Genomic DNA, 25,228 nt, shown 5'->3' on the forward strand with positions numbered 1-25,228 from the left:
TTTAAGTAAATATTTATTCTTCTTCAAAATGACAAAGTTCATTTTGTCCTTCATATCCCTAAACTTTCCCAATTCTATCATACATTTATCATTATAAACAACAATCACCTCTGTGTTTGCTTTCAACTATTGTACAGGCAAACCTCTTTTGTAAAAATATCAGCACGTTATTTCAGACATGTGTTTTATCAAAATTAGTTTTTCAATCTCTGAAAAAATGTGTTTAACCTCTATTAAAGGGGCCATTCTTCAACTTTAGATATCTCATCAGTAACCAGTCTATCCAAGCACCACAATCATCAATCGTAAACCAGTCTGAAGTTTCGTTCTTGATCCTTGCGCTGGCTCTCCATCTGTTTTGAGATGTCTTCAACGCGTCTGCTCAACATGGCTGTTAAGAGGAACAGAATATAGATTGAAAACAAATCTAATGATGCACACATTTTTTCTTAAGGAAATACTGTCTTTTCCATGATCAGCTCAATTTTTTTTTAACAAATACACTGTTAAATTTGACCCATGTCTGACCCTTTGGGTATAAAGTCAAAAGCAACTGATCATTGTTTATGTAGATCCCACAAACTTTAAATATTTTATCTCAAGTTTTCTATCAAAAATCAAAGTTAATGTAGCATCAAGAAGACAAAATGAGAAATAATGAAGAGCTAATTTGACAGCTGTTGAATCAAATGCTCAAGCATCATTATTGTAAATATTATACAAAACAAAAATTGGAAGCCTGTATGAGCCTAGCAAGATAAACTAAATACATAAGTTATGAAAAGGAAGTGCAATTTTCTACGTTTGCTTTCAACCTTAGGCCTTAATTAAAATTAAGTTTGTTTGCCCTTTACCGACCGACCCACTTTTTACCCCCCGACCCAAAAAATTTTATTGCGATTTCTGAAAACACATTTTTTTTTTTCGTTTTTTCGCCAATCATAAAAGAGCCGAATGCAATATTTATTTGTGCGCATATTTATATCCCTGTCCATTCTTATCGCCCCTGCCGAATCTAGGTCGCTCCGATGGTTGGAATTTCATAACCCCAGAATAGACAGTAATGCAAGCGTCTATAACCAGCATCGCGATCGGCGGTGTTCCGTGAAAATGGCCAAACGACATCATACTTAACTATTGGTTCGCGAAAGTAGTCTTATTGAATACTAACTATAGAATTTACGATGGACATCATATAATTAGTATGGATTAATGAAAAGAAAGTGTCATTTTACGATGAAGCATACGTTTTAGATACAAATAAAACTCTCTTTTTTTGAAAATGTATGAACTGAATGTCACAGAACAAGTGTTTGAAAATTGAAATGCAGTCTACTCCCATAGAAAAATACATCTAACAGTTACAGGATTATTGTTCGAAAATGCAAAATAAAAGACAAACATGATTAGATTTATATGCAAGTGGATCTGTGTTTAATCAGATTCATGTGCATATTCTGCTTTATTATGCTTGCCACTCTAAACAGTTTACTGTAATGGCATGTTAGTGAAATGGATATTTAAAGGTAAACTTATTTAATATATTAATGTCTCTTAGCTAAATGCATCGACAACACTCAAGTATATATGTTTCAAGCGTTAATATATCCACAAACTGAAACTAACACGCTTAATTTATTTCCCCAAATCAAGTTTTCATGCTAATGTTAGTTGCAATAATACAACTCCCAGCTATTGACCTTCTGAGCTGTACGAATGTACTCATTAAAGCTCAGAGCATTCAAGAAGAACTAATGCTTATGTTCAGTTTGCCTTTCCGTGAATTTACTTTGCCATGCCGAGACTATGCACTAACCGGTCAAACACTTTAAATTGAAGCCTGTAAAAATTTCAACTGGCCTGTGAATTGTTTCTCCTGGTAGGCAAGTCTGGCCTGTTAAATGTGACGGTCTTTCGCAATGTCTGAATTTTTCCATTAAAGGCTTTGGGCTGTATTTCTACACTCCTTCAATGCTTGTTGCATGCTAATTAAGCCCAATTGAAGGGAAAGGTTGAAGTTAAAAATAAAAGCTGTCTGGCAGTTAAATAATGACAAATGCATTTGAGCAATTAACATCATATTATAATGAACACGTATTTGATGTTATAACACACAAGCATGCATTTGATATTGATATATGCAAGAAACAGCAAACAAGATAATGTAAAGCTACATAGGGCTTTGTACACTGCAACAGTGCTTTAATAACGCTCGATTGGTCATTGTCGGCTCGGGTTCTACTTACATGTACCCCGGGTACTCTTAAGTATACTTACATGTACCCCGGGTACGATAAATATACTTAATCGTACCCGGGAAATGTGACGCTAAATCGGTCGTTGTCGGCTTTTTTTTTTCAAATTTTAATTATATTGACATTTATATCAATTTTCTGTAAAATGGCCTTCTATATTATCGAAACTCATACTCAAAAAACATGTTGATGCAGTTTTTTTAAAGAGAAGTTTGTTTAAGCTAATCGAAAGCGCGTTTTACAACATCGGATTTGGGGAGGAAATTCTACTCGGGTACAGTCTAATATCGACTTAAATATTAAGTATATTAACCGTACCCGGGGTACATGTAAGTATACTAAAGAGTAGCCGGGGTACATGTAAGTAGTACCCGAGCCGACAATGACCAATCGAGCTTTAATAACAGTGTTTTAAATATTCATAGACTATTAGTGTATGAAAAATTTAATTTCTCAAATAAAATAAAATCATTTTCCTACCTACCTACCCACCTGTAAAATTTAGGGTCGGTAAAGGGCAAACCAACATTATTTTTATTGTGGCCTTAACTGGTAACCTTTACATGTGCCATTGACCTTTGAAGCTAGTACATTGTATACAGGTGCTACACATGATGTATAATGATGGTTTACATTTGAGCCAATATAATGAAACATATTTATTTTCAAAATCCAAGAGTTTCACTGTTGGAGACATATGCCCCCACCCACCAAGGCTTTGAACTAGTGACCCTAATTTCGATAGGGGTCATCCATTGTCCAAGGCCAATGCGAATGTGAAGTACCAAGCCAATCATTCAATTCATTGATGAGTTACTGATCGGAAACAATTAAACACTTATTGTGATAGTGACTTTGATCTAGTGACCCCAAATTTGATAGGGGTCATCTACAATCCAAGGCCAATGCACATGGGAAGCCAACCTGTTGATTCATTGACAAGTTATTGATCAGAAACGCTTTTCCCACTTATTGTACCAATGACCATGACCTTTGACTTAGTGATCCCAATAAAATTTCAATAGGGGTCATTACTGTCCAAGGCCAATGTACGTGTGAAGTATCAAGCCAATCGGTCAATTGGTTGACGAATTATTGATTGGAAACAATTTTCACACTTAGTGTGATAGTGATCTTGGCGTTTGACCTAGTGACCCCAATTTCAATAGGGGTCATCAACTGTCAATGCACATGTAAAGTATCAAGCCAATCGGTCAATTCATCAACGAGTTATTGATCGGAAACGAACTGGTCTACAGACAGACAGACGGAATGACATCCAGCACAAGAATATACCCCTTCTTCTTCAAAGAGGAGCATAATAAAAAGTCAAGGCTGAACGAGGAATTTTTAACAGACATACAGACACACACACACTCAAATAAATTAAACTGATTGTGCTCCTGCTATATGCTGCCCTCTTCAAAGGTGGCAATCAAACCAAATATAATAAGAGTTCAGCGGTAAAAGACATATGCTCCACCCCAAAAAAACATCAACAACAACAGGGCTTTGAATTAGTAACCCCAATTTAAATAGGGGTCATCTACTGTCCAAGGCCAATTCGCATGTGTAGTATCAAGCAATCAGTCAATTGGTTGATGAGTTATTGATAGCAAACAATTTTCACACTAATTGTGACAGTGACCTCGACCTAGCAAGCCCAATGTCGATAGGAGTCATCTACTGTCCAAGGCCAATGCGCATGGGAAGTATCAAGCCAATTGGTCAATTGGTTGACGAGTTATTGATCGGAAACGATTTTCTCACTAAGTATGATAGTGACCTTGACCTTTGACCTAGAGATCCCAACTTCAACAGGGGTCGACTACTGTCCGAGGCCAATGCACATGTGAAGTATCAAGCAAATGGGAACATTCATTGACGAGTTATTGATGGGAAACGAATTGGTCTACTGACAGACAGACTGACTCACATCCAGCAAAAACACTAGAGTTATAGTGACCTTGACCTTTGACCTAGTGACCCCAATTTCAATAGGGGTCATTTACTGTCCAAGGCCAATGCACATGTGAAGTATCAAGCCAATCAGTTAATTGATTAATGAGTTACTGATGGGAAATGAATTGGTCTACCGACAGACAGACCGACCGACATCCAGCAAAACAATAAACCCCTTCTTCTTTGAAGAAAATAAATCAATCTCATCTGCATTTCTTGAATTTCTGCATTTTAAAAATACAGTTTATTTCATATTGTGATGTTTTCAATGCCACTGAGGATGAAATAAATTATAACACATATTATAACTAATAATTCGTCTTAAATTGTCTTTTACTTATTAAAGGGGCCGTCCAACAGATTTTGGCATGTATTGAAGCTTGTCATTTAATGCTTTAAAGGCTTGATATTGATAAATTTAAACATTTGAAATAACAAGATGTGTTTGTGAAACACTATGTCCCCGTATATGACGTTTGACCTTGAAGGATGACATTGACCTTGACCCTTCACCACTCAAAATGTGCAGCTCCATGAGATACACATGCATGTCAAATATAAAATTGCTAGCTTCAATATTGCATAAGTGACATTACATGAGCAATTTTGACCCATATATTTGACCTTGAAGGATGACCTTGACCTTTCACCACTCAAAATGTGCAGCTCCATAAGATACACATGCATGCCAAATATCAAGTTGCTATCTTCAATATTGCAACAGTACTCATCAAATGAGCGATTTTGGCCACATATATTTGACCTCTGACCTTGAAGGATGACCTTGACCTTTCACCACTCAAAATGTGCAGCTCCATGAGATACACATGCATGCCAAATATCAAATTGCTATCTTGAATATTGAAATATTGCAAAAAAATACATTAAATGAGCGATTTTGACCCATATATTTGACCTTGAAGGATGACCTTGACCTTTCACCACTCAAAATGTGCAGCTCCATAAGATACATATGCATGCCAAATATCAAGTTGCTATCTTTAATATTGCAAAAGTTATTGCAAATGTTTAAGTTGGCGCAAACCAACCAACAGACCAACAGACAGGGCAAAAACAATATGTCCCCCACTACTATAGTTGGGGACATAAAAATCTCCAGTAAAATAACAAGAATACAATTTAAACAACAGTGCCAAACTGTCACAAGATACAGCCGTTTTAAGGCTTTGGACAAATTGATAACTTTACCATGACCCATATTTGAACTTGACATACATATCATCTAGACACAACTTCTGACCAAAGTTGGTGAAGATCTGATGAAAACTACTTCAGTTAGAGAGCGGACACCATGCTAAATGCTTGAAATGCACTAAGTGACCTCGTGACCTAGTTTTTAACCTGGCATGACCCATATTTGAACTTGACCTACATGTAAATATTGTCTTGACACAACTTCTGACCAAATTTGGTGAAGATTAGATGAAAACTACTTTAATTAGAGAGCGGACACCATGCTAAATGCTTGAAATGGTTTAAGTGACCCTGTGACTTAGTTTTTGACCTGGCATGACCCATATTCGAAATTGACCTAAATATTGACTAGATACAACATCTGACCAAGTTTGGTGAAGATCGGATGAAAACTACTTCAATTAGAGAGCGGACACCATGCTTGAAATTCACTAAGTGACCCTGTGACCTAGTTTTTGACCCAGCATGACCCATATTCGAACTTGACCTAGATATTGTCTTGAGACAACTTCTGACCAAGTTTGGTGAAGATCGGATAAACACTATTTGAATTAGAGAGCAGAAACTGCTGTGGAAGCCGCCCGCCCGCCGCCAAGGTGAAACTATAATACATCCCGTTTTTTTTTAAACAGGCTTATAAAAAGGAAAAAAGTAACACTCAACAGGGCTCGAACCACTGACCCCTGGATTCCTGGAGTAAAAAGCCTCCCGCCTAGACCACTTGACCATCCACGCTCATGTTTAGAGCAAATGTATTTTTAAGCTATTTAAGCAATCCTTGTAGTTTCCCAAAATATTGTTTCGCGTCGATATGAAGCTTTATCTGTTGGACGTCCCCTTTAAAGCCGAAATTTGAAATTAGGACAAACTTTGACCTGAACTTTGATCTTGGGACAAATCAAGGCGGTATACCTTTTGCCCGGTAATATAAATGCGCATCACTATGTACCTGTGTTAGTGTCGATCCACTGCAAGGAGTCCATGTGTGCGTTTAGAATCTTTGTTATCTGCAGAACCTACATAGAATATGAAGATGTTAGAAGTTTTATTGCATGCTATTTCAGGTCACTTTAAATAGGTGAGGCAACAACAAAATATGAACTATCAACCTGTTGAGATTCTTCATATAAAATTTCATCAAATTTCGGATCATCCTGTGAACTGACACAGAAATGTCTAATTTATAAAATAAAGGTTATAGTATTAATCAAAGGGAAACAACTGCATGTAAAGTTATTGCAGAGTTACAGTGAGAGTACATGTATACACATGTTCCTTCAATAGAGATACTGAATAGTTATGAAATGTTATAAAGTGAATTATTTTCTGAAATCAACAACAATAGGAATTATTCAAAGGACAATCACTCCCTACAAAATAAATAAATCAGAACGACTCACAAAATGGGCATGTCAAGTAGGACAAAAACTATTACTCCCCATTCAGGAACACAACAATTATGGTCCATGGTTAAGTGGATATGCTTCCCTTGTAGTGACTGGACAGTTTTTGGGATTGATCCGCTGTGATAGCATTATTGAAATCTGCCCCAAAACACATACCAGGAACTGATTCTAACCCAGGAAAGAGACTCAAGAGTGTCGCAACCAGCATTCGACTTTGGTTGCAATCAAGCTACAATAAAAAGGCTTAAACTAAAAATGCTATGGGTTGGTTGTACAAAGGCTCATTATGATATCCTATTTGTATGATCAATCATCATTTAAAGTAAGCAAAAAAGTACACCAGTCTTTGAAATATTGCTTACAGGGTCATTATTGTCTTGTGAACTCGAAGATGCATTCAGGTGATCTATTATTTCTTTCAGATCTTGGACCATTCTTTTCAGTTGTGCATCTATGTTGTCTGCAAGCTGGTATCTGAAATTGAAGTAACGAGCTCCACTTCTGGGTTAGAAAATTTAGTAAGTGTTAGTAAAAATTTAAATCAACTCTTGTTTAGGCTTTGAAAAATCAGTAATTATACATGTCAAAATTTTAAACGAACAAAAACAATATAAAATATCCACCAGTTTGTTCTTAACAGCCAATATGATTTATTTTTAGTCTCAATTAGGTCAGACTGAGTATCAAAGAAAGGAAGTTTAATTAGGGTTACAGATGACAGTCAAAAGTAACCACTTTGTACGAAAAAACCAGCCACGATTTGGGAAAATTAAGCTTAATGAATGTTTGTACAGTGTCATATCAGTTCAGCTAAAGCAAGCAAAGCACAGGCTATTCAGGGATGACACTTTCGGCTTTTATGGACTTTTATGAAAGTTTCATACCTGATTAGCAGGTTCAAAATGTATATGAAATAAGCCAAGTTTTTACCAGAACGAGGCTAAATGTGTTGTAGGAAGCAGTGTTGTCGCTTGACAAATGAAGTAAAAACTACTTAACCTTGTACAAAATCAATTATGGAAAAAATAGGATGGGCAAAAACGCAAAATGATGTGCCTCACACAGGAATAGCTTAAAACTCTCCAACTATTTCTTCCCTATCCTCCGTAGTTTATCATTCGCTTCTTTACTGCAAGCTTACGTGTTTTCCCTCTCGAGATCTGCATGCTGCTGAAAGCTTGAGCAGGGAACAGCCTCCAACGACTTCTCCATGGGAACCAGCAGCTCCTCCAGCTCCCGCTGCTGGGACTTGATGAACTCAAGCTCCTGTTCCAGCTTGCCCTGGTCCACCTTCACCCTCTCCATGTCCCCATTCAGCTGAGTGATCTGTGCAATGTAAGTGATGTGTGACCTTGTAGAGCTGGGTTATATGAGGTATGTTAGTGGTATGTGACCTTGTGAAGCTGAGTGATGTAGGGAGTGTAAGTGGTGTGTAACCTTGGTGAGCTGAGTTAGATGAGGTATGTTAGTGGTGTTAAACTTTGTTTATCTGAGTGATTTGTGGAATGTGAGTGGCTTATAACTTTGTTTTGCTGAGTGATGTCAATGGTTTAATTGGCAAGTAACCTGGTTAAGCTAAGTGATGTAAGGAAATTAAGTGGTACGTTATGTTGTTTATCTGAGTGATCTTAGAAGCATTAGTGGAGCATAAACTTGTTCAAGTGATTAACGCACGGAATGTACATGGTAAGGAGCCTTATTCAACTTAGTGATCTTAGAAGTGTAATCTCTTTTAGCTGAGTGATCTGAGGAGGTTACATCATGCATAAAAAATTTCAGCTGAGTGATGTGATGAGTGTTAATGGTGTGTAGCCTACATTTTTTAGTTATCAAAGGAGTGTCCAAAGTTTATAACCTTGTTAAGTAATGGCATTTACTCTTGTTGACCTGATAAATCTGCAACTTTTTTCTAGAGATGCAATGCCATTGCCTTCTTCCCATATTTTTTAAGGTTTGTAAACGCACCAATCATACTGGGGGGGTTATGCTCATACTTAGATATACTTAGTAGTGAGCAGATCAATGAAATAATTTTTTGACTCCCTGAATGTCTTGTGGAAACAAGTTGAAAGTCAAAAATTTAATACTTGAAACAGTGTCCGACAAATTTCTTATTTTTCAGGTAGCCCACTGGGCTACCAATAAAAATATTTGGTAGCCCATAAAATTTTCCTACAAAATGATAAGAGGCAGGTTTTCATCTTATTTTATTTCTTCATTTACATATACATAATATGTATACATACATATACATAAAACAGCAAGTAGTCTGATGTACACAGTCAATATCGTAAATTAATGTTACAGTACAGGTACCGTGTACTTAAATGTAAATGTACCAAAGAAAATCATATACTACATGTAGATATTACATGTATGTGCACATGTAGTATGTGTACTTAAATTCGGACAGCACGTTAAGTCGTAAACGTAAATAAAGCGTTTAGATGATCAATACGATTGACTCGTATGGTGTTAATCAATGCAATTGCCCTTTTTAACAACAAAAACCGAGTTTCAAGAAATGCAGAGTATTAAATCATTTATTTACTTGTGTCCGACTTTAAGTACTGTCCGAATTTACGTATTGCATCCGTATGTTACGACACTTGTGTGCAGTCAGTATACAATACAATAATTGTTTCAATAATGAAGGAACTGATACAGCGTAACGGTAACGATACAGCGTGTTTACATGATATTTTATTAAGAGAAAATGTCAATGCCAAATAATTTGCGAGATAACCGGCACTTTAGTTGAAATTCACAACGAAACTTTTAATGGAAATTAAATGATCTCAATGTTGTACCCGCTACGAAATTTTTATTTACAAATAAATACACCCACGCCAATTTTCGCGCGCTTTTTATCAGGACAAAGAAATTCATTTTTTAAACATAGAATTTTGTAACCTAAATTAAAAATAGCTGTACACAACGCGTGCAAACCTTGGCAGGTTATTTACGCATGTTGCAATACAACGGTCCTGATTGGGAGCTTATTTCATCATATCTTTAAATAGAACCATATGCCGAAATTCATTTGACACTTTAGAAAATTTCAAATGTTTGTGTTTATGACTCTTATCGTCTATATTACTCACCCATAATTTGGTTTTAAAAATATAAATCGGGCATATATGGGATTATTGATTAACAGTCGATTAATCCAATTATTAATTGACAATGCAAACTAATTAGCAGGTGTTAACCGCGTTCACAAAGTTGTCATTAATATTCATTTTCGGTTTTGTTACCGTTTTGAAGAATCCGCTATTGTTTTGAATTATTTAATGTTTGGCGTCCTTGGATATTTAACGACATCAAAAACGTTGTCGCTATTACTCATTGTTGCGGTAAACAAAGAATTCCAAACTGCGAAATGATGTTGCATCATGTGCGCCAACTATCCAACCGGCTCTCATTATATTATTAGCAGACGACAAATGTTGATTTAGATTGGATGATTAAAATACACTGTTACTGTTTAAGACATTACCGCAAGTGATCGGTGACTGATTAGATAATTGATTGTACTTTGTTATCGGATTTTAAGCAATACACAGTGTACAAACACATGGTCAGCGTGTTTATTCTACGTATGTCTGTCAATAAACCGGGCTACCGCTCTTATAGATTTATAGTAGCCCGGCGGGCGTCAGCTGGAAAATTTCAGTAGCCCGATGAAAAATTTCGGTAGCCCCCGGGCTCCGGGCAATGGATTTGTCGGACACTGCTTGAAAGTCCAATAAAAAATAAAACAAGAGCTGTCACCATAGGATGACATATGCCCCCTACAAACGCTTTGATAGAAGTTATGAGCATTTTTCGAATCCTAAACGCAGATTTCGAAACCTAAACGCGGACAATAAGATCAAGGTCACAGGGGTCAATATTTTTGTGTGTATGGAAAGGCCTTGTCCATATACACATGCATACCAAATATGAAGGTTATATCTCAAGGGGCATAGAAGTTATGAGCATTTTTCTAAATCTAAACGCAGATTTCGAAACCTAACCGCGGACCCTAAGTTAAAGGTCAAGGTCACAGGGGTCAACATTTGTGTGCGTATGGAAAAGTCTTGTCCATATACACATGCATACCAAATATGAAGGTTATATCTCAAGGGACATAGAAGTTATGAGCACTTTTCGAAACCTAAACGCAGACCCTTAGTTCAAGGTCAAGGTCACAGGGGTCAAACTTTTTGTGCGTATGGAAAGGCCTTGTCCATATACACATGCATACCAAATATGAAGGTTATATCTTAAGGGACATAGAAGTTATGAGCATTTTTCGAAACCTTAAGGCAGATTTTGAAACCTAAACGCGGACCCTAAGTTCAACGTCCAGGTCACAGAGGTCAAAATATTTGTGCGTATGAAAGGCCATGCCATATACACATGCATACCAAATATGAAGGTTACATCTCAAGGGACGTAGAAGTTATGAGCATTTTTCGAAACCTAAACGCAAAGTGTGACGGAAAGACGGAAGACAGATGGACTGACAGTCCGATTACTATATACCCTCCTTCGGGGGCATAAAAACAAGGTCAACACTGATTTCCGTCAATGTCTTTATATATTTTCTCTGTTTTCAATGTCTTGCATACCTTTTCTCCGTTCTCCACAAGCAGACGGTCCCAGGCGTTGACCTGAGTGGCCTGGTTGAGGAACATGCGCTCCTGATCCTCCAACTCTGTCATCCACTTGTTGATCTGATCCTCCAACTGCTTGTATGTCATCAGCTGACTCGGAGTGGCCGTAGTCTTGGGGACCACGGAAGTTGTCGAGCTAGAAACACATGCAAGTAAGCTGGGTAACATAATGTGTAACCTCTTTTGTTTCATTTGATGTAATGCATCATTAGACACAGAAAGGAAATAGAAACAGTCAGGTGAAGCATTGGCAAGGAAAAGAGAGGATAATATGTAGAATATCAATTTCAATTTTGACTGATCAGGCATGTAAGGGGTCAGTGTATGGGATCATACGCTTATTTGAAATAACAATATTTGGGTAGGTTTACAATTTCAGATAAAATTACAGATTCAGTTTTTAAGTTTCTAATAAGTAATCAAGAGAATTTCTGCTTGAAATCATATATTTCAATCAGATTTGAAGGACAACTTAAGAACACAAACCGTCTTTCCTTTCAAATTCTTACTATACCTTGTTGCTAATCCAGGCAGCCCAAAGCCTGTTGCAGATGTTGTCGGTGCAGTTATGGTTGAGGTACCAAGCCCAAAACCACTGGAAGCTGTGCTGCTGGTCATTCCAGTCGTCAATCCAAACCCAGAACTCGCTATTGTTGTTGCTGTCGATGCAATCCCTGCCCCTCCAAGTTTCAGACCTCCACCTAACGAAAATCCTGAGGAAAATACAAGCAATTTGGTATGAATAAATTTATCAACAGGCCCCATAATAATAAAAGGTTGTAATCTCAAAAATAAGAAACAACTCAAAATATTGACCACAGACTTTTTGTTTGCTGTCAATTGGATTAATTTTTATTATTTAGAATATTCTTCTAAGTTATGGGTCAGGGTTAAACACCTGCATTATGGGTCATGGTTTAAAACCTGTATTATGGGTCAGGATTTGATACCTATTTTATGGGCCAGGGAGTTTTAGACCTGTTTTATGGGTCAAGGTTTTAGACCTGTTTAATGGGTCAGGGTTTTAGACCTGTTTAATGGGCCAGGGAGTTTTAGACCTGTTTTATGGGTCAGGGTTTTAGACCTGTTTTATGGGTCAGGGTTTTAGACCGGTTTTATGGGCCAGGGAGTTTTAGACCTGTTTTATGGGTCAGGGAGTTTTAGACCTGATTTATGGGTCAGGGAGTTTTAGACCTGTTTTATGGGTCAGGGAGTTTAAGACCTGTTTTATGGGTCAGGGAGTTAACCTGCATTATGATTCCGGGCTTTAGACCTGTATAACGGGCCAGGGTTAAAGTCCTGTTATATGGGCCAGGGATTTAACCTGCTTTATGGGTCAGGGCTTTATACCTGAATTATGACTCACAGCTTTTAGACATGTACCATGGGCCATGGTTTTTGGCCTGTATAATTGTTCACAGTTTTATGATACCAAAAATAATATATTTTACACTCAGAAAGCAGCAAAAATAGCACAAAAACCTATTTAACAAATATTGAATGCAAGTGCTGGTGATGCCGTGATAATAATCAATCCTCATAATCATTCCCACTAAAAAGGAGCTTTACTAGAGATAAATATATTAAATATATTTAAAACGAATGCATGGAGGTATAAAAACAGAAATTCAGGTCAATACCATAACATTTATATTATACCAGGCTCAACACAAGAACAAACAAGAGGGCCAAGATGGCCCTAGTTCGCTCACCTGAGAGGAGTCGGTTCATTCAATCTTTACCTAATGTCAAACTTGACCTAGATATTGACCAGACAAACATCCTGGTCAAGTTTCATCATTATTGAACCAAAACTCTGGCGCAGGGAGTGTTTTTGTTTTTGTAAGATTTGAAATGTTGACCTTTATTTTGAGTTGAACATCAAACTTTGCTTACAAGGATTTTGTATAATATAATGAAAATTTGGACAATCTAAGGTCAATAATTATGGCATTAATTATGTGATTTTGCTCATCATCAAACTTGACTCAGATTTTTCAGCAACTTTGATAAAGAATGCTTGAGAAATGTGAATGCTAGAGTGTTTACAAACCAAATGTGGACGGATGGACAGCGGACAAAGACCAATCCTAAAACCTCACCTGAGCAATCAGGTGAGCTAAAAAGTGTGTTTCACAGATCTGAGCCATTTTCCAACTTGTTAAAGAAATCAATAAAACCAATGTATTGACTTAGTTTCACGATGATTAGGTTAAATATGTGACTTCTATAGTGTTTGATCACAAGGTTTCCCTATATAAAGTCACATAAGGAAAACTGCCCCACCCCCCCTGGCAGCCATGTTTATTGACCCATCGGGACCATTTGCAAACTCATCTGAGATATATATAAAACCAATCTTTTCACCAAGTTTCATGATGATTGGGCAAAAAATGTGACTTCTAGAGTGTTCACAAGCTTTTTTTTTACTATATAAGTATAAGAAAACTGCCCCCCCTTCCCCCGGCAGCCATGTTATTCAACTGGCCGGAACCATTTCCAACTCAACTCTCGTATCAAGGAAACAAATGTTCTGACCAAATTTCATGAAAATTGGGCAAAAAATGTGACTTCTAGAGTGTTCACATGTTTTCACTATATACATATAGAGAAAAATGCCCCGCCCACTGGCGGCCATGTTTTTTTCACCAATCTGGACCATTTTCGAACTTGTCCGACATTTCAATAAAACCAATGTTTTCAATCGAGATATCATTGGGACAAATCTTCTGACCAAGTTTCATGAAGATCGGACAATAAATGTGGCCTCTAGAGTGTTAAAAATGTGGACAGACAGACGGACAACAGACAAAGACAGGTCACAAGAGCTCACCTGAGCAATCAGGTGAGCTGAAAACAAGAGCTGTCACCATAGGATGACATATGCCCCCTATAAACACTTTGATAGCAGTTATAGCATTTTTCGAAACCTAAACTCAGATTTCGAAACCTAAACGCGGACCCTAAGTTCAAGGTTAAGGTCACAGGGGTCAAAATTTGTGTGTATGGAAAGGCCTTGTCCATATACACATGCATACCAAATATGAAGGTTATATCTCAAGGCAAATAGAAGCTATGAGCATTTTTCGAAACCTAATCGCAGATTTCGAAACAAGGTTTCTATATAGCCAAATAAGGAAAACTGCCCCGCCCACTGGCCCACTCAACGGACCGGAACCACTTTTGAACTCAACAAACATATCATTAAGACAAACATTTTGACAAAGTTACATAAAGATTGGGCATGAAATGTGACTTCTACAGTGTTTACAAGTTTTTTCTTTTTTTTTGACCTAGTGACCTAGTTTTTGACCGGCACGACCCAGTTTCGAATTGACCGAGATTTCATTGGGACTAAGCTTCTGACCAAGTTTCATGAAGATTGGACAATAAATGTGGCCTCTAGAGTGTTTACTAAGAAATGTTAAAGGACAGACGACGGACAAAGACCGGTCACAAAAGCTCACCTGAGCAATCAGGTGAGCTAATAAAAGCTTGGAAAGCGTCACGTTTATTTTATTATTAACCTTGCCTGATATTTCACTACCTGTTATTTTCTATGTTTGTAGTTATAGGTAAGATTTTAAAACTTGTATTCCGTTCTGTCTTGGGAGTTTAGAGTTAATGTTAAACAGTTCTGAAATGAAAATTGGGAAATCAGTGAAAAGGAGGTACAATCCATAGACATCTCCTTTACCTGTAGAGGCAGAGGTTGTGGCTGGAGTACCACCCAACTTGAAGCCAGTGCTGGCCAGACTGCCTCCTCCTGAAATAGAAAGACATTAAACTGGATAAGTTATATAAACAGCATTCTGTAATATCATAATACGATTTGAGAGAATGAAATTGTCTAAGGATCTTTTACTGGTAAGAACTTAGTTTCATACCAATGTCTGTCTGCAATTCTTGTTTGACTACATGTATTTCTTCTCTAAAGGATGATACACTCATACATTTCTGGAATTAATATTTAAAGGTGACACAAAAAATGACTAGGTTTTTAAGTAACTTAATGTACTCAAACAGACTATTGTTCCTATATGGTTTGAAGACAATGTACACATCTTATTAAGTGGAAATGTTTTCTTGACAAGCTCTTGTGACCTTGACCTTGGATCAAACATACCTAGAGCCAGCCCAAGCGAAGGTCCTGTAGTTGTGACTGGGGCGGATAATAGGCCTGACAGGAGCCCAGTCCCACTACTCTGAGTGGTGGTAGCTGCCATGGTTCCACCTAAAAACACACCATTGAACGAATTATAGTTAAATAACAATGGCCACAAGTGAAACTTTAACTGTTAAACATAAATCAAGGTTAAAGGAGCAATGACATGCTATTAAAACCCAAAATAACCCGTTATTTATCGACTTTACTGCATTAAAAAAAAAAAACGTTTCTGCATCTCATTTCAATTCAAATATGGTGCTTTTAGTGAAAAACGAACATGACAAAGTTGCGCATTTTCACAAATTCCAAAATTCCAATCCACTTGCCATTTTCATTAAAACTAGAGTGAAGTAGTTTTGATTTGTGTTCATAAGCCAATAATGACGAACTTGGATAGGGCTTTGGATGTGAAATTTATTGCAACTTTAGTAACAAAAATATATGAAAATGGAATATGATAGTGATTATGCAGAATTTTCTTTTGAATCATACATGTGTCAGAAGGATTTTAATGATTGTCAGTCAGATTTTTCTGAATCTGACTCTGACAGCCAGGATCTTTTTCCTATGAAAGATAACCATCATTTTGGGCATACATTATTGTCATATTTGGTTTAACGCACATTCTGGAAACAACACACAACTTAAATTTTTATATCGCTGATAGTAATTCTACAATGCACTTACGTTGAATATTACTACATTGTATGGTTCATTATTTTCTACACATAATGGATAATTGCAAGAATTCTGAATGGATTTAATGAAACTTCAAATACTTCTGATATGATAATGAGATGATATAAAAAGAGATGTGTTTGTCAGAAACACAATGCCCGTGTGTATTTGAGATTTATTTACAGGTCGTCCAGCGTCTTCTCGACTACAGATGTATCGACCTGCCCCTGTGACCCTTCAGGGGAGAAAATAAGGTCATATTATACATCATAGCACGATGGCCAATGAGACCTTAATGTGACTAGATGCTTTTTTTTTTTTTTTTTAATGGATTATGTAGTGGCTTGCCTTTTATCAAAATGGTTTTTGTAGTATTCCTATTATCTCTAGAGTATCATTATCCTTATTGGCATTAATGTTAATTCCTTAAAGTTTGTGTGTGGTTTTTGTGCTCTCCGCCCCAAGAGGTGTTAGTGGGGGTTCGAGCGGGATACAGAGGGCGCCCCGATTCCAGAGGCGCCCCTGGTTCTTTTAAGTGCCCGGTGTACAGCACCGATACACTGCACCCCCGTTTAACGTCCCTCGCGGAGGACTTGTTAGTACATAAACATAGATTAGTACAGATATTACTCTATTGCCCTGTGTCTTGGTGTAAATTCACATGGGCTCTCTCTGTTGTGCTGTTGGATATTGTCAGGTGTTTAATGGTGTTGCAAGGGTCAGAATAGTTTTGAAGTTTAATATAGTAGAAAAGGGGCTGCGTTTGTGTGGTTGGACCGAGATGACTGATTGGTTGTTGGTGGTACAGGGAGGACAATATCTGGTTCTACACTTTCTTTCTTTGGGAGACAATTTTCACGCGCCTTTTTTTGTTTTTGAGAGAGAGAGAGAGAGCGCGCACGTTCTTCTTCCTGTTTATATTGCTAGTGGTTACACAGATGGTTATTATATGTATTAGTGCATTTTGTTCAGGAGGGAATAGATCTGGGATTTTAATGCTGACCATCCCTCTAATTCGATCTGATCCTCATAGTGACAAGGGTAATACGTGCAGGTTAGCAATACAAGGTTTACAATTCAACGTCAAACGTAACAAGGCACAGGCATGCAAGGAAAAAACTTACACTACTCTACAAGAAAACATCACCGTCGCTACAGTAGGGGAAACAACAACAACAAATACCGTCACCATTCTCTTTTTATTTTTATTTTTGTCATGTTGGGTATGTCATGTCAACGGGGCCAGAGTGCACTGATGTCATGTCAACGGAGCCAGAGTGCACGGGCGAGAGATATCTCTTCAGGCGCGCCCTCTGGCCCAGCCGACACGCTCTACTCAACATGTTTAAGTCTTGTACATATGGGAAAAATGTTAACTAATCACATTTAATTACAACAATATTTACACCTATAGGGGTTGCACTGTGGGTAAATTTGCCCACGTACGCACTTACTGCGTCTTCCGATCCTGCGTGGAAGTATGTTGTCTGTGTCCCCTACCTTCGTCGTTGTTGCTGATTACAGCTTAAGAGAAGGAAAGCGAGGGTCTCGCGGAACCCTGGGTTTTGTTACCTAGAGCGCTATTTGGTTGTAAAAGAAGGCTTAGAGCTTATCCATAGTGGTCGAAAGGGGCCAAGTGACATATGTATTGGGGGGGGACGTACCCTTCCGTCGTTTTAGTATTATTAGTCTTTATCTATTTATTTATTGGTGTAATTTTCCTATATATCATAAAGCGCAGACGAGGAAACCGCGAACGTTCGTTATAGACAGCTCCCTCATCTTTGCCTTGTTTATAGTATTGTTTATTTATGTATTGACGTCAACAAGGTGTTATTGGACACTGCATTGTAATGTACTACCAATCCAAAGTACATTTGGACCCCAAATACAATTATAGGTTCTCGGCGTGCACATTACATGCAGTGTTTCTATATCTATTTATTTGTTGATGCAATTTTCCTCTTGTCATAAGTCATTATTAATTGGAATCTTAAAAATTACATATATCATGGATTGTTTTACGGTACAGTTTTAGAACCAAATTAATTAATAATAGTATATAAGTTCGAGCCGGGCCCAGACGAGTGGCCATATGGACAACACCGGAGTGACCATCGTCCGAGACCCACCCGTCATTAGTACATAAAGTTGCCATTATTGATCTGAGTTTTTATTTATTTATTTATTTTAATTTTCCTATAGGGCCGGGATAATAGGGTTAGGTTCAGTTCGGGCCCAGACGAGTGGCCATATGGTGCACACCGAAGTGACCATCGTCCGAGTCCCGCCCGTCATTAGTACATAAGATTGCTATTATTAATTTGAATAAATGAAGCAGTATATAACTGACGGTATGTGTTGTTATTTCTATCTACCTGCTAATAGTCCAACGGAATATTATATTTTATCTACGTAGCCCGTGTCGCGCAAAAATTTAAACACGTGCAGTCGCACAACAGGAGCGATTCCGCTTGGAGGCATCAACAGTGAGTCGCGATTAATGATAAGTGGGTTTTTGTATGCCGCTATTACCCCTGCACTTAGTTCTAGTCTCTGTTCAGCGTGTTTAGGGCATATAAAGAAAAGATGTTCAAACGTGTTATGAATGTTGCACTGGGGGCAGAGGACAGTTTTGTAATAGTCGCCGTGCAATCTAGTCACCCTTAGGCGCATGCGCGAGTAAGCCCTGTCCTCCCTTTTAATGGGACTATAGATGTTAATCTTATGGCTAGGGTTGGTTAATATCGGTAAATTATGATCGGCGCAGTAAATTGACCATTTGTGATCCTGTTCATTATACCCTTTTTGGTTTATGATTGCAATTAGTTCGCGCGCGCTAGGCTTTAAATCAGAGGGTAGACCTTCATGGGAACCTATTCTGGCAAGTTGGTCAGCGTGTTCGTTACCCGGAATGCCTACGTGACTCGGGATCCATACGAATTGGAGAGTGATATTGTTGTTTGCTAGTTTTGTGATTCCCTTTAATGTTGCACATATAAGGTCGGGACGCGTTTTCGATGATCCTGCATTAAGTGCTTGTAAGGCGCTGAGAGAATCGGTTAATATCGCGTAGTTTGGGCGTTCGTGGGTTTCAAGTTCATTAAGCCACTTTATGGCGCTGTTTATTATAGCTAGTTCGCAAGCAAATATAGACAGTTCTTTATTGTATTTTACCTTGCACTGATGTATAATGACATTTTTGGGTTGATACACTACAAAAGCCGCGCCTGCTATTTCAAGTTCCTCATTTTTGCTACCGTCAGTGAAAATCTGGGTGTAATCCACATATTTATCTGTTACATAGTTTTGAGCTATAGAGCCACTGTTTGGGTCGTGGTCGGATTTTTTAATTAATGTTGTTAGATGTAAGTCAATATTTGGTTTTGATAGATTTCTTAAGCTAAAGTATGTAGGTTCCTGAGTTTTAATGTCAATAGTCTCATAATATTTGCCTAGCTCGAGCACGTTCTGCGCGTACGGGAGACCACTCTTCTTTTTCCTTTTTTGGTAGGCCGGGTCTTCAGTAACCCTAAGGTTAATTGGGAGGTGTGGTCCCATAGATAGCGTGCGCGCGCGGTATTTTAGTTGGTTAATTTGCCTTTGTTGACCCAGTTCTATCATTCCACATTCAGCGTGCAGCAGAACGGTGCTTGTAGATTTACGTGTACCAGTTATAATTTTAAGTGCCGTATTTTGGATTACTTGTAATTTATTGAGTAATGTTTCACTGGCTGAATTGTACGCAATGCTTCCGTAGTTTATTTTTGCCCAGATAGTGGCTTTATAAATACGCATAAGGGCTTTTTTATCCGTACCCCAGTTGTTTCTTTGGATGCATTTTAGAAAGTTGAGGTCCTTTTGGCAGCGTACAACTAGTTTAAGGATGTGGTCTTTCCATGTTAAATATTTGTCAAATGTCATACCCAAAAAAGTAATGTTGTCAAGAAGCGGAAGAGGAGCACCACATAGAGTAAGTTGTGGGGGGTTAGGGGTTTTCTTAGATCGAGTTGCTTTACGTGCATTGGCCGCTACTTTTTGTGCACTGGCAGGGAATAAGATTGCTTGGGTTTTTGTGGGATTTATTTGGAAGCCATACGATGCGCTCCAGTTTTCTATTGCAGTTAGGGCTTTTTGGATTTTAGTAATTGCTAGATTCGGTGATTTAGATGTGGTCCATATTGCACTATCGTCTACAAAAAGTGATAAATTGATTAGATCAGTGTTATTTTGTGAATTATGTGCCTTAATTTCTCTGTCTAGGGTGTTCATAGTCACGGAAAATAATATTGGAGATAGGACACTACCTTGGGGACAGCCGTTTATAGTCTCAACTGATTCTGATGTCGCGTCATGCAGTCTCACTTTTATTTTACGCGTTGTAAGAAAAGCTGCAAGCCAGTTGAGCATTTTACCCTCTATTCCTAACGTATTAAGTGTTTTAATGGCGTTTTCGTTCCATAGTTTATCGAATGCGGCTGTGAGGTCTAAAAATACGGCTGCTACGGTTTGACCGAGATTTTGGGCTCTTTTAATATCAGCTTCAAGGCGTACTAAATGATCTTCGCAAGAGTGGTTAGATCTACAGCCCGATTGGACTTCTGAGATTTTGTTATGTTTTTCTAGATACGCGCAGAGTCTCGGTTTTATCATTTTCTGCATTAGTTTGGTGAACGTAGAGGTTAAAGAGATCGGCCGATATGAGGCTGGAGAGTCTTTAGGCTTATTGATTTTAAGGATTGGAACTATTGTGGCCTCGTGCCATTCATCAGGAAGAGTACCTTCAGACCATGATTTATTATAAAGGGCAAGTAATTCTTGTTTCCCCGAGAGTGGAAGTTGTTTAAGTATCTTATAATGGATGTAATCGTCGCCCGGCGCGCCGTTTTTGCATGTAAGGAGAGCTGATTCGAGCTCGAACAGGCTAAAAGGAGCATTGTACTTGTGAGTTTTTTCCTCGGTAAGAGATTGTAACCAGACAGGAAATTCATTTTTTGTTTTTATTTTCTTTGCAATAAACGTTTCAGAGTATCCTTCGTCACTGCTTACTTTTTGATAATGTTGTACCAGGGCAGAAGCTTTATCAGCGTTAGATACAAGAACTTCGTTGTTAACCCGAAAGATAGGTGTATTAGTAGGGGGTCTGCCTTGCATGCGCTTAACTTGATCCCATAGATCTTTGCTAGTTGTTTTATGTGAGAGATTATTACAGAATTCGTTCCAGCTTTCTAATTTTGCCTTTTTTAATACTTGTTTAACACTTTTGCGGGCTTCCCTATATTTGTCATACTTAGGTCCGGTTCTGATTCGGATACATTTTCTCCTACATTTTTCACGATATTTAATGGCGTCTGTGCATTCTTGATTCCACCATGGTACAGACCGTTTGAATTTTTTAGGTGTTTTGCTTACAGGGATTGAGTTATCAAGCGCAGTTTTAAGTTTTGTTATATAGGATTTAAAGTAAGAGTTGGTGTCAGTATTATCTACATTAGGAAGGAACTCATTATTACACTGAGTTTTAAAGTTGTTCCATTGTTCAGGTGTGGCTTTGTGTATTTTCCATTTGTGTTGTGTGGACGGAAGGGTATTCTCTATTCTTGTCTTAATGTTTATTATGATTGGAAGATGGTCACTTCCAAACGAGTCGTCAATGACATTGAAATCGCTTATAGCTTGAAGATGGGCTGAGGTAAGAGCTAGATCGATCGCGCTGTCGGGTTGATCTTCGCGATCAGACAATCTCGTTATTTGACCGTCGTTAAGGAAGTTTATGCTGTTATTGTTAATTAATTTTAGGAGATTTTCAGAGTTATCGTCGCATCGTGGATCACCCTCGGGGTTCCAGCAGGGGTGTTTTAGATTGAAATCGCCAACAATAATATTATTCTTTCTATGTTCAACTGAATGGAAAATTTTTGCATAATTTTTACACGTATTATCTTTAGTTTGAGCATATACGCATTGAATGCGGAATGATTGGTGCTTAGTCAAGTACAGTGTGAGGGCACACGATTCAATAGGGCAATCTTGATCAATGTTTATTTTAGTAAATGAAAGGCCCGATTTTACATATATTGCTACCCCAGTGCCTATAAGTTTTTCTCTTTGTTCACCTCGCACAGGTTCTTGATATCTTTTTAAATGAACTTGTCTGTGATTACTTTTGTAGTTCGTTTCCTGGAGACATACTACATGCACTTCGTTGTTATTAACATAATTTTGAAGCTCGTACATTTTTGCATTTGAGTTATGAGTAACCCCTCGGGCGTTCCACGACATAATTGTAAGACTGTTTATATTATGAGTATGAACTGTCGCAGACATTTGGGGTTTGGTGTGTTAAATTGACCTAACGTACGGGCTTGAGGCTACTGGATTAACTTAATATATTCCGTACGCGTGGCGAAAGAAGACCGGAAGCGGCGGTGCAATCGCGTGTCCTTTGCGGAGGCTATGTCGCATGATCGGGGTCGAGCTGTTACGGGCCATGCGTAGCCGGTTTCTATGTATATTGAAGGGAGAATACGCGGGGTGGTCGGATATCCTGTGTCGTTGCTGATGATGGCGTTGTTGCCTAGGTTGTTGCCTTGTTTGTTGCGGTGATGGTATAGGATTGAGCATTTTTTTAGGGTGATCTGAAGTTTGTGAGCTGGAGGGTAGCTTATGCTGTTGTTGTTGCTGATGGCGGAATGTATGTTCAACATTGTTTGTGGCTACATTATTTGTGGTTGATGTTGATGCCGGTTGTTCGGGCGGAGTAGGAGTGGTATGCTCAATATTATATTGCGCCTCATTTTCGGGGAATTTGTTTTTGAGTATGGACAAAATTTCTGTTTCAGATTTACCAACTAACTGTTTAGCTATTTGGGCAAGATTGGGTCGCTTATTTATAGCTTGAAGGTTATTGATGTATTGATTGGTAACCTTTAAGTTTTTGCTGTTGATAGTAGATTGGTATTTGAGATAGATCGGACACCCCTTATACGCCGCGCTGTGCCCGCCGCCACAGTTTGCGCATTTCCTAGCGTGCCTGGTATTGCACGATGCGTGCGAATGATTCCCCGCGCAATGTGGGCACTTCGCGTTATTGTTACAAACATTGGACGCATGGCCGAACATCTGGCATTTAAAGCATCGAAGAGTTGCTAGGAGCGCGGGCTTAACATTGTGGCCTAGTATATTTGTTGGGGCGTTTTCCGTCTTGAATGTGACCGTAATGACATTGTTTTTAAGACCACTATGGACTGCTTCTACATTGGATTTGTTTTTTAGATCGTTTTTTAATTTGTCTATATCCGCGTTTTTGGGAACCTGGATGACACCCCTTGCAAGTTTAGTTTGAGCAATTAGCTTGAAGTCAAATCTATCAAAGGAGAAATGTTTAGCTTGGTTGAGTGCGTCGTCCCTAATTTTGAAGAGGAGACCAGCTTTGGACTCTTTTAGGGGTCTTACTCTCTCAGATCCTAGCAGTTTGATAAAGGCTTCCCCTATTGCCTTAGCCTTCTCTCGCGGGAAGATCACCGCGACAGTGGTAAGGCAAAAGGTAAGCCATATTGCCGGGGCTTGTTTATGGGTTTGGGAGCATGATGGCCCGTTGGCAGGGGGAGTAGTCTGCTTCGTGGTCGATGGGGTTTTGGACATATTGTCATTAATTGTCTGGGGAGTCACGGTTACAGGGACGATTGGGGTTATTGAGGTGTCATCGGTAATACGCGTCGCTGAATACGGAGCGCCAGACTCGGAATCAATTGAGATGTCCCCGGGGCGGAACATTGCGCGCTTGATTTTAGGGGTTTCCGTCATTGAGGTTTCCTTACTGGAGAACGACCTCTTCATTCTCCTGAGAACTTTCTTAAATGGCCCGGACATAGTAATGATAGGAAGTGCGGTAAGGTTTGATTTAGAAAAATACGTGTACGGTAGTCGTTTTTCTTAAGTTTATCTTAATTATTATTTCCCTTGTAAAATCTCAGTCTTGTTTTCCTTAAGCTGTTTGTATGTAATGGAATGAAGCAATTGGGTACTTATGTTTGCGATTTCGCCGCTCGCGCAGTGTTTGGATTTAAGTTGATTGAGGAAAATTCTTTGTTCTTTACGTGCGAGTAGTTAATTATCTATCAATTAATTGCGGTTCGATAGGGACTTCGCGAGTAGTCTAGTAGGTCTTAATTGAGAACTAAATTGGGCCCTTTTGATCTGTTACTTAGTACAGCGGTAATTAGTAGTAAATAGATGGTCCCTGTTTTCGCGTTCTAGTTAGTTTATTTTCAGTTATTAGCGGGTTGATGAATGATTCGCGAGTAGTCGAATAGTAAATGGTATCTACTTCTAATTGGTCTTAGCCTAATAGGGGTCTTTGGGCGCTTAATTGGTAGTCCGATAATTGGTAGTAAACAGAGGGTCCCTGTTTTCGCGACAATTGCAAATTGCAAGTGTTAATTGTTACGCGATCTCTAATCTTAATGAGCGTAGGTTTTTATACTGTAAAGGGTCTTTTTTCATTACACTTAAAGCGCTTATTCTGTATCTTATTTTCTTATCAAGTAGCTTTTCTTGGAAAATTATTGTATGCTGATTAACTGAATACAATATTGAATTGATATAAAACCATGTATTATACTGTTTTCTTTTGTTTAAACTTTAAAAGCACACTCTAATGAAAAACTATTGAAATTGGCGTGATTATCTTTTAAATGTTAAATTGGCTAGATTCTTTATGTCAGATAATTTCACAGTGCTATTACATTAAAGACATTAAAATACTAATCGATTACTATCTTTCGCGTTCTTTTTTTAAAGGATATTACCAAAGATATATAAACTATGTCTTGCTGTTATCAATTAAAATGATCACAGGTAATCTAAACCGAGGAAAGAATT

The 25,228-nt window shown here is 38.2% G+C and overlaps 1 protein-coding gene across 3 annotated transcripts in view; it reads right to left on the reverse strand.

Annotated features, from left to right (window-relative positions):
• Positions 1-25,228, reverse strand: part of LOC127882065 (nuclear pore glycoprotein p62-like) — a 60,055-nt gene continuing 34,827 nt past the window's right edge. For all 3 annotated transcript variants that reach the window (XM_052430480.1, XM_052430497.1, XM_052430489.1), the window contains exons 7-14: positions 15,626-15,733; positions 15,197-15,265; positions 12,014-12,212; positions 11,455-11,635; positions 7,980-8,164; positions 7,201-7,312; positions 6,382-6,448; positions 1-391 (exon numbers count right to left, since the gene is read on the reverse strand). In XM_052430480.1, coding sequence (XP_052286440.1) covers positions 300-391; positions 6,382-6,448; positions 7,201-7,312; positions 7,980-8,164; positions 11,455-11,635; positions 12,014-12,212; positions 15,197-15,265; positions 15,626-15,733 — 1,013 coding nt within the window. In that variant the 3' untranslated portion in view covers positions 1-299. The remainder of the gene's footprint in view (positions 392-6,381; positions 6,449-7,200; positions 7,313-7,979; positions 8,165-11,454; positions 11,636-12,013; positions 12,213-15,196; positions 15,266-15,625; positions 15,734-25,228) is intronic.

The sequence above is a fragment of the Dreissena polymorpha genome, chromosome 1 (assembly GCF_020536995.1).
Source record: "Dreissena polymorpha isolate Duluth1 chromosome 1, UMN_Dpol_1.0, whole genome shotgun sequence".
Classification (NCBI taxonomy): domain Eukaryota; kingdom Metazoa; phylum Mollusca; class Bivalvia; order Myida; family Dreissenidae; genus Dreissena; species Dreissena polymorpha.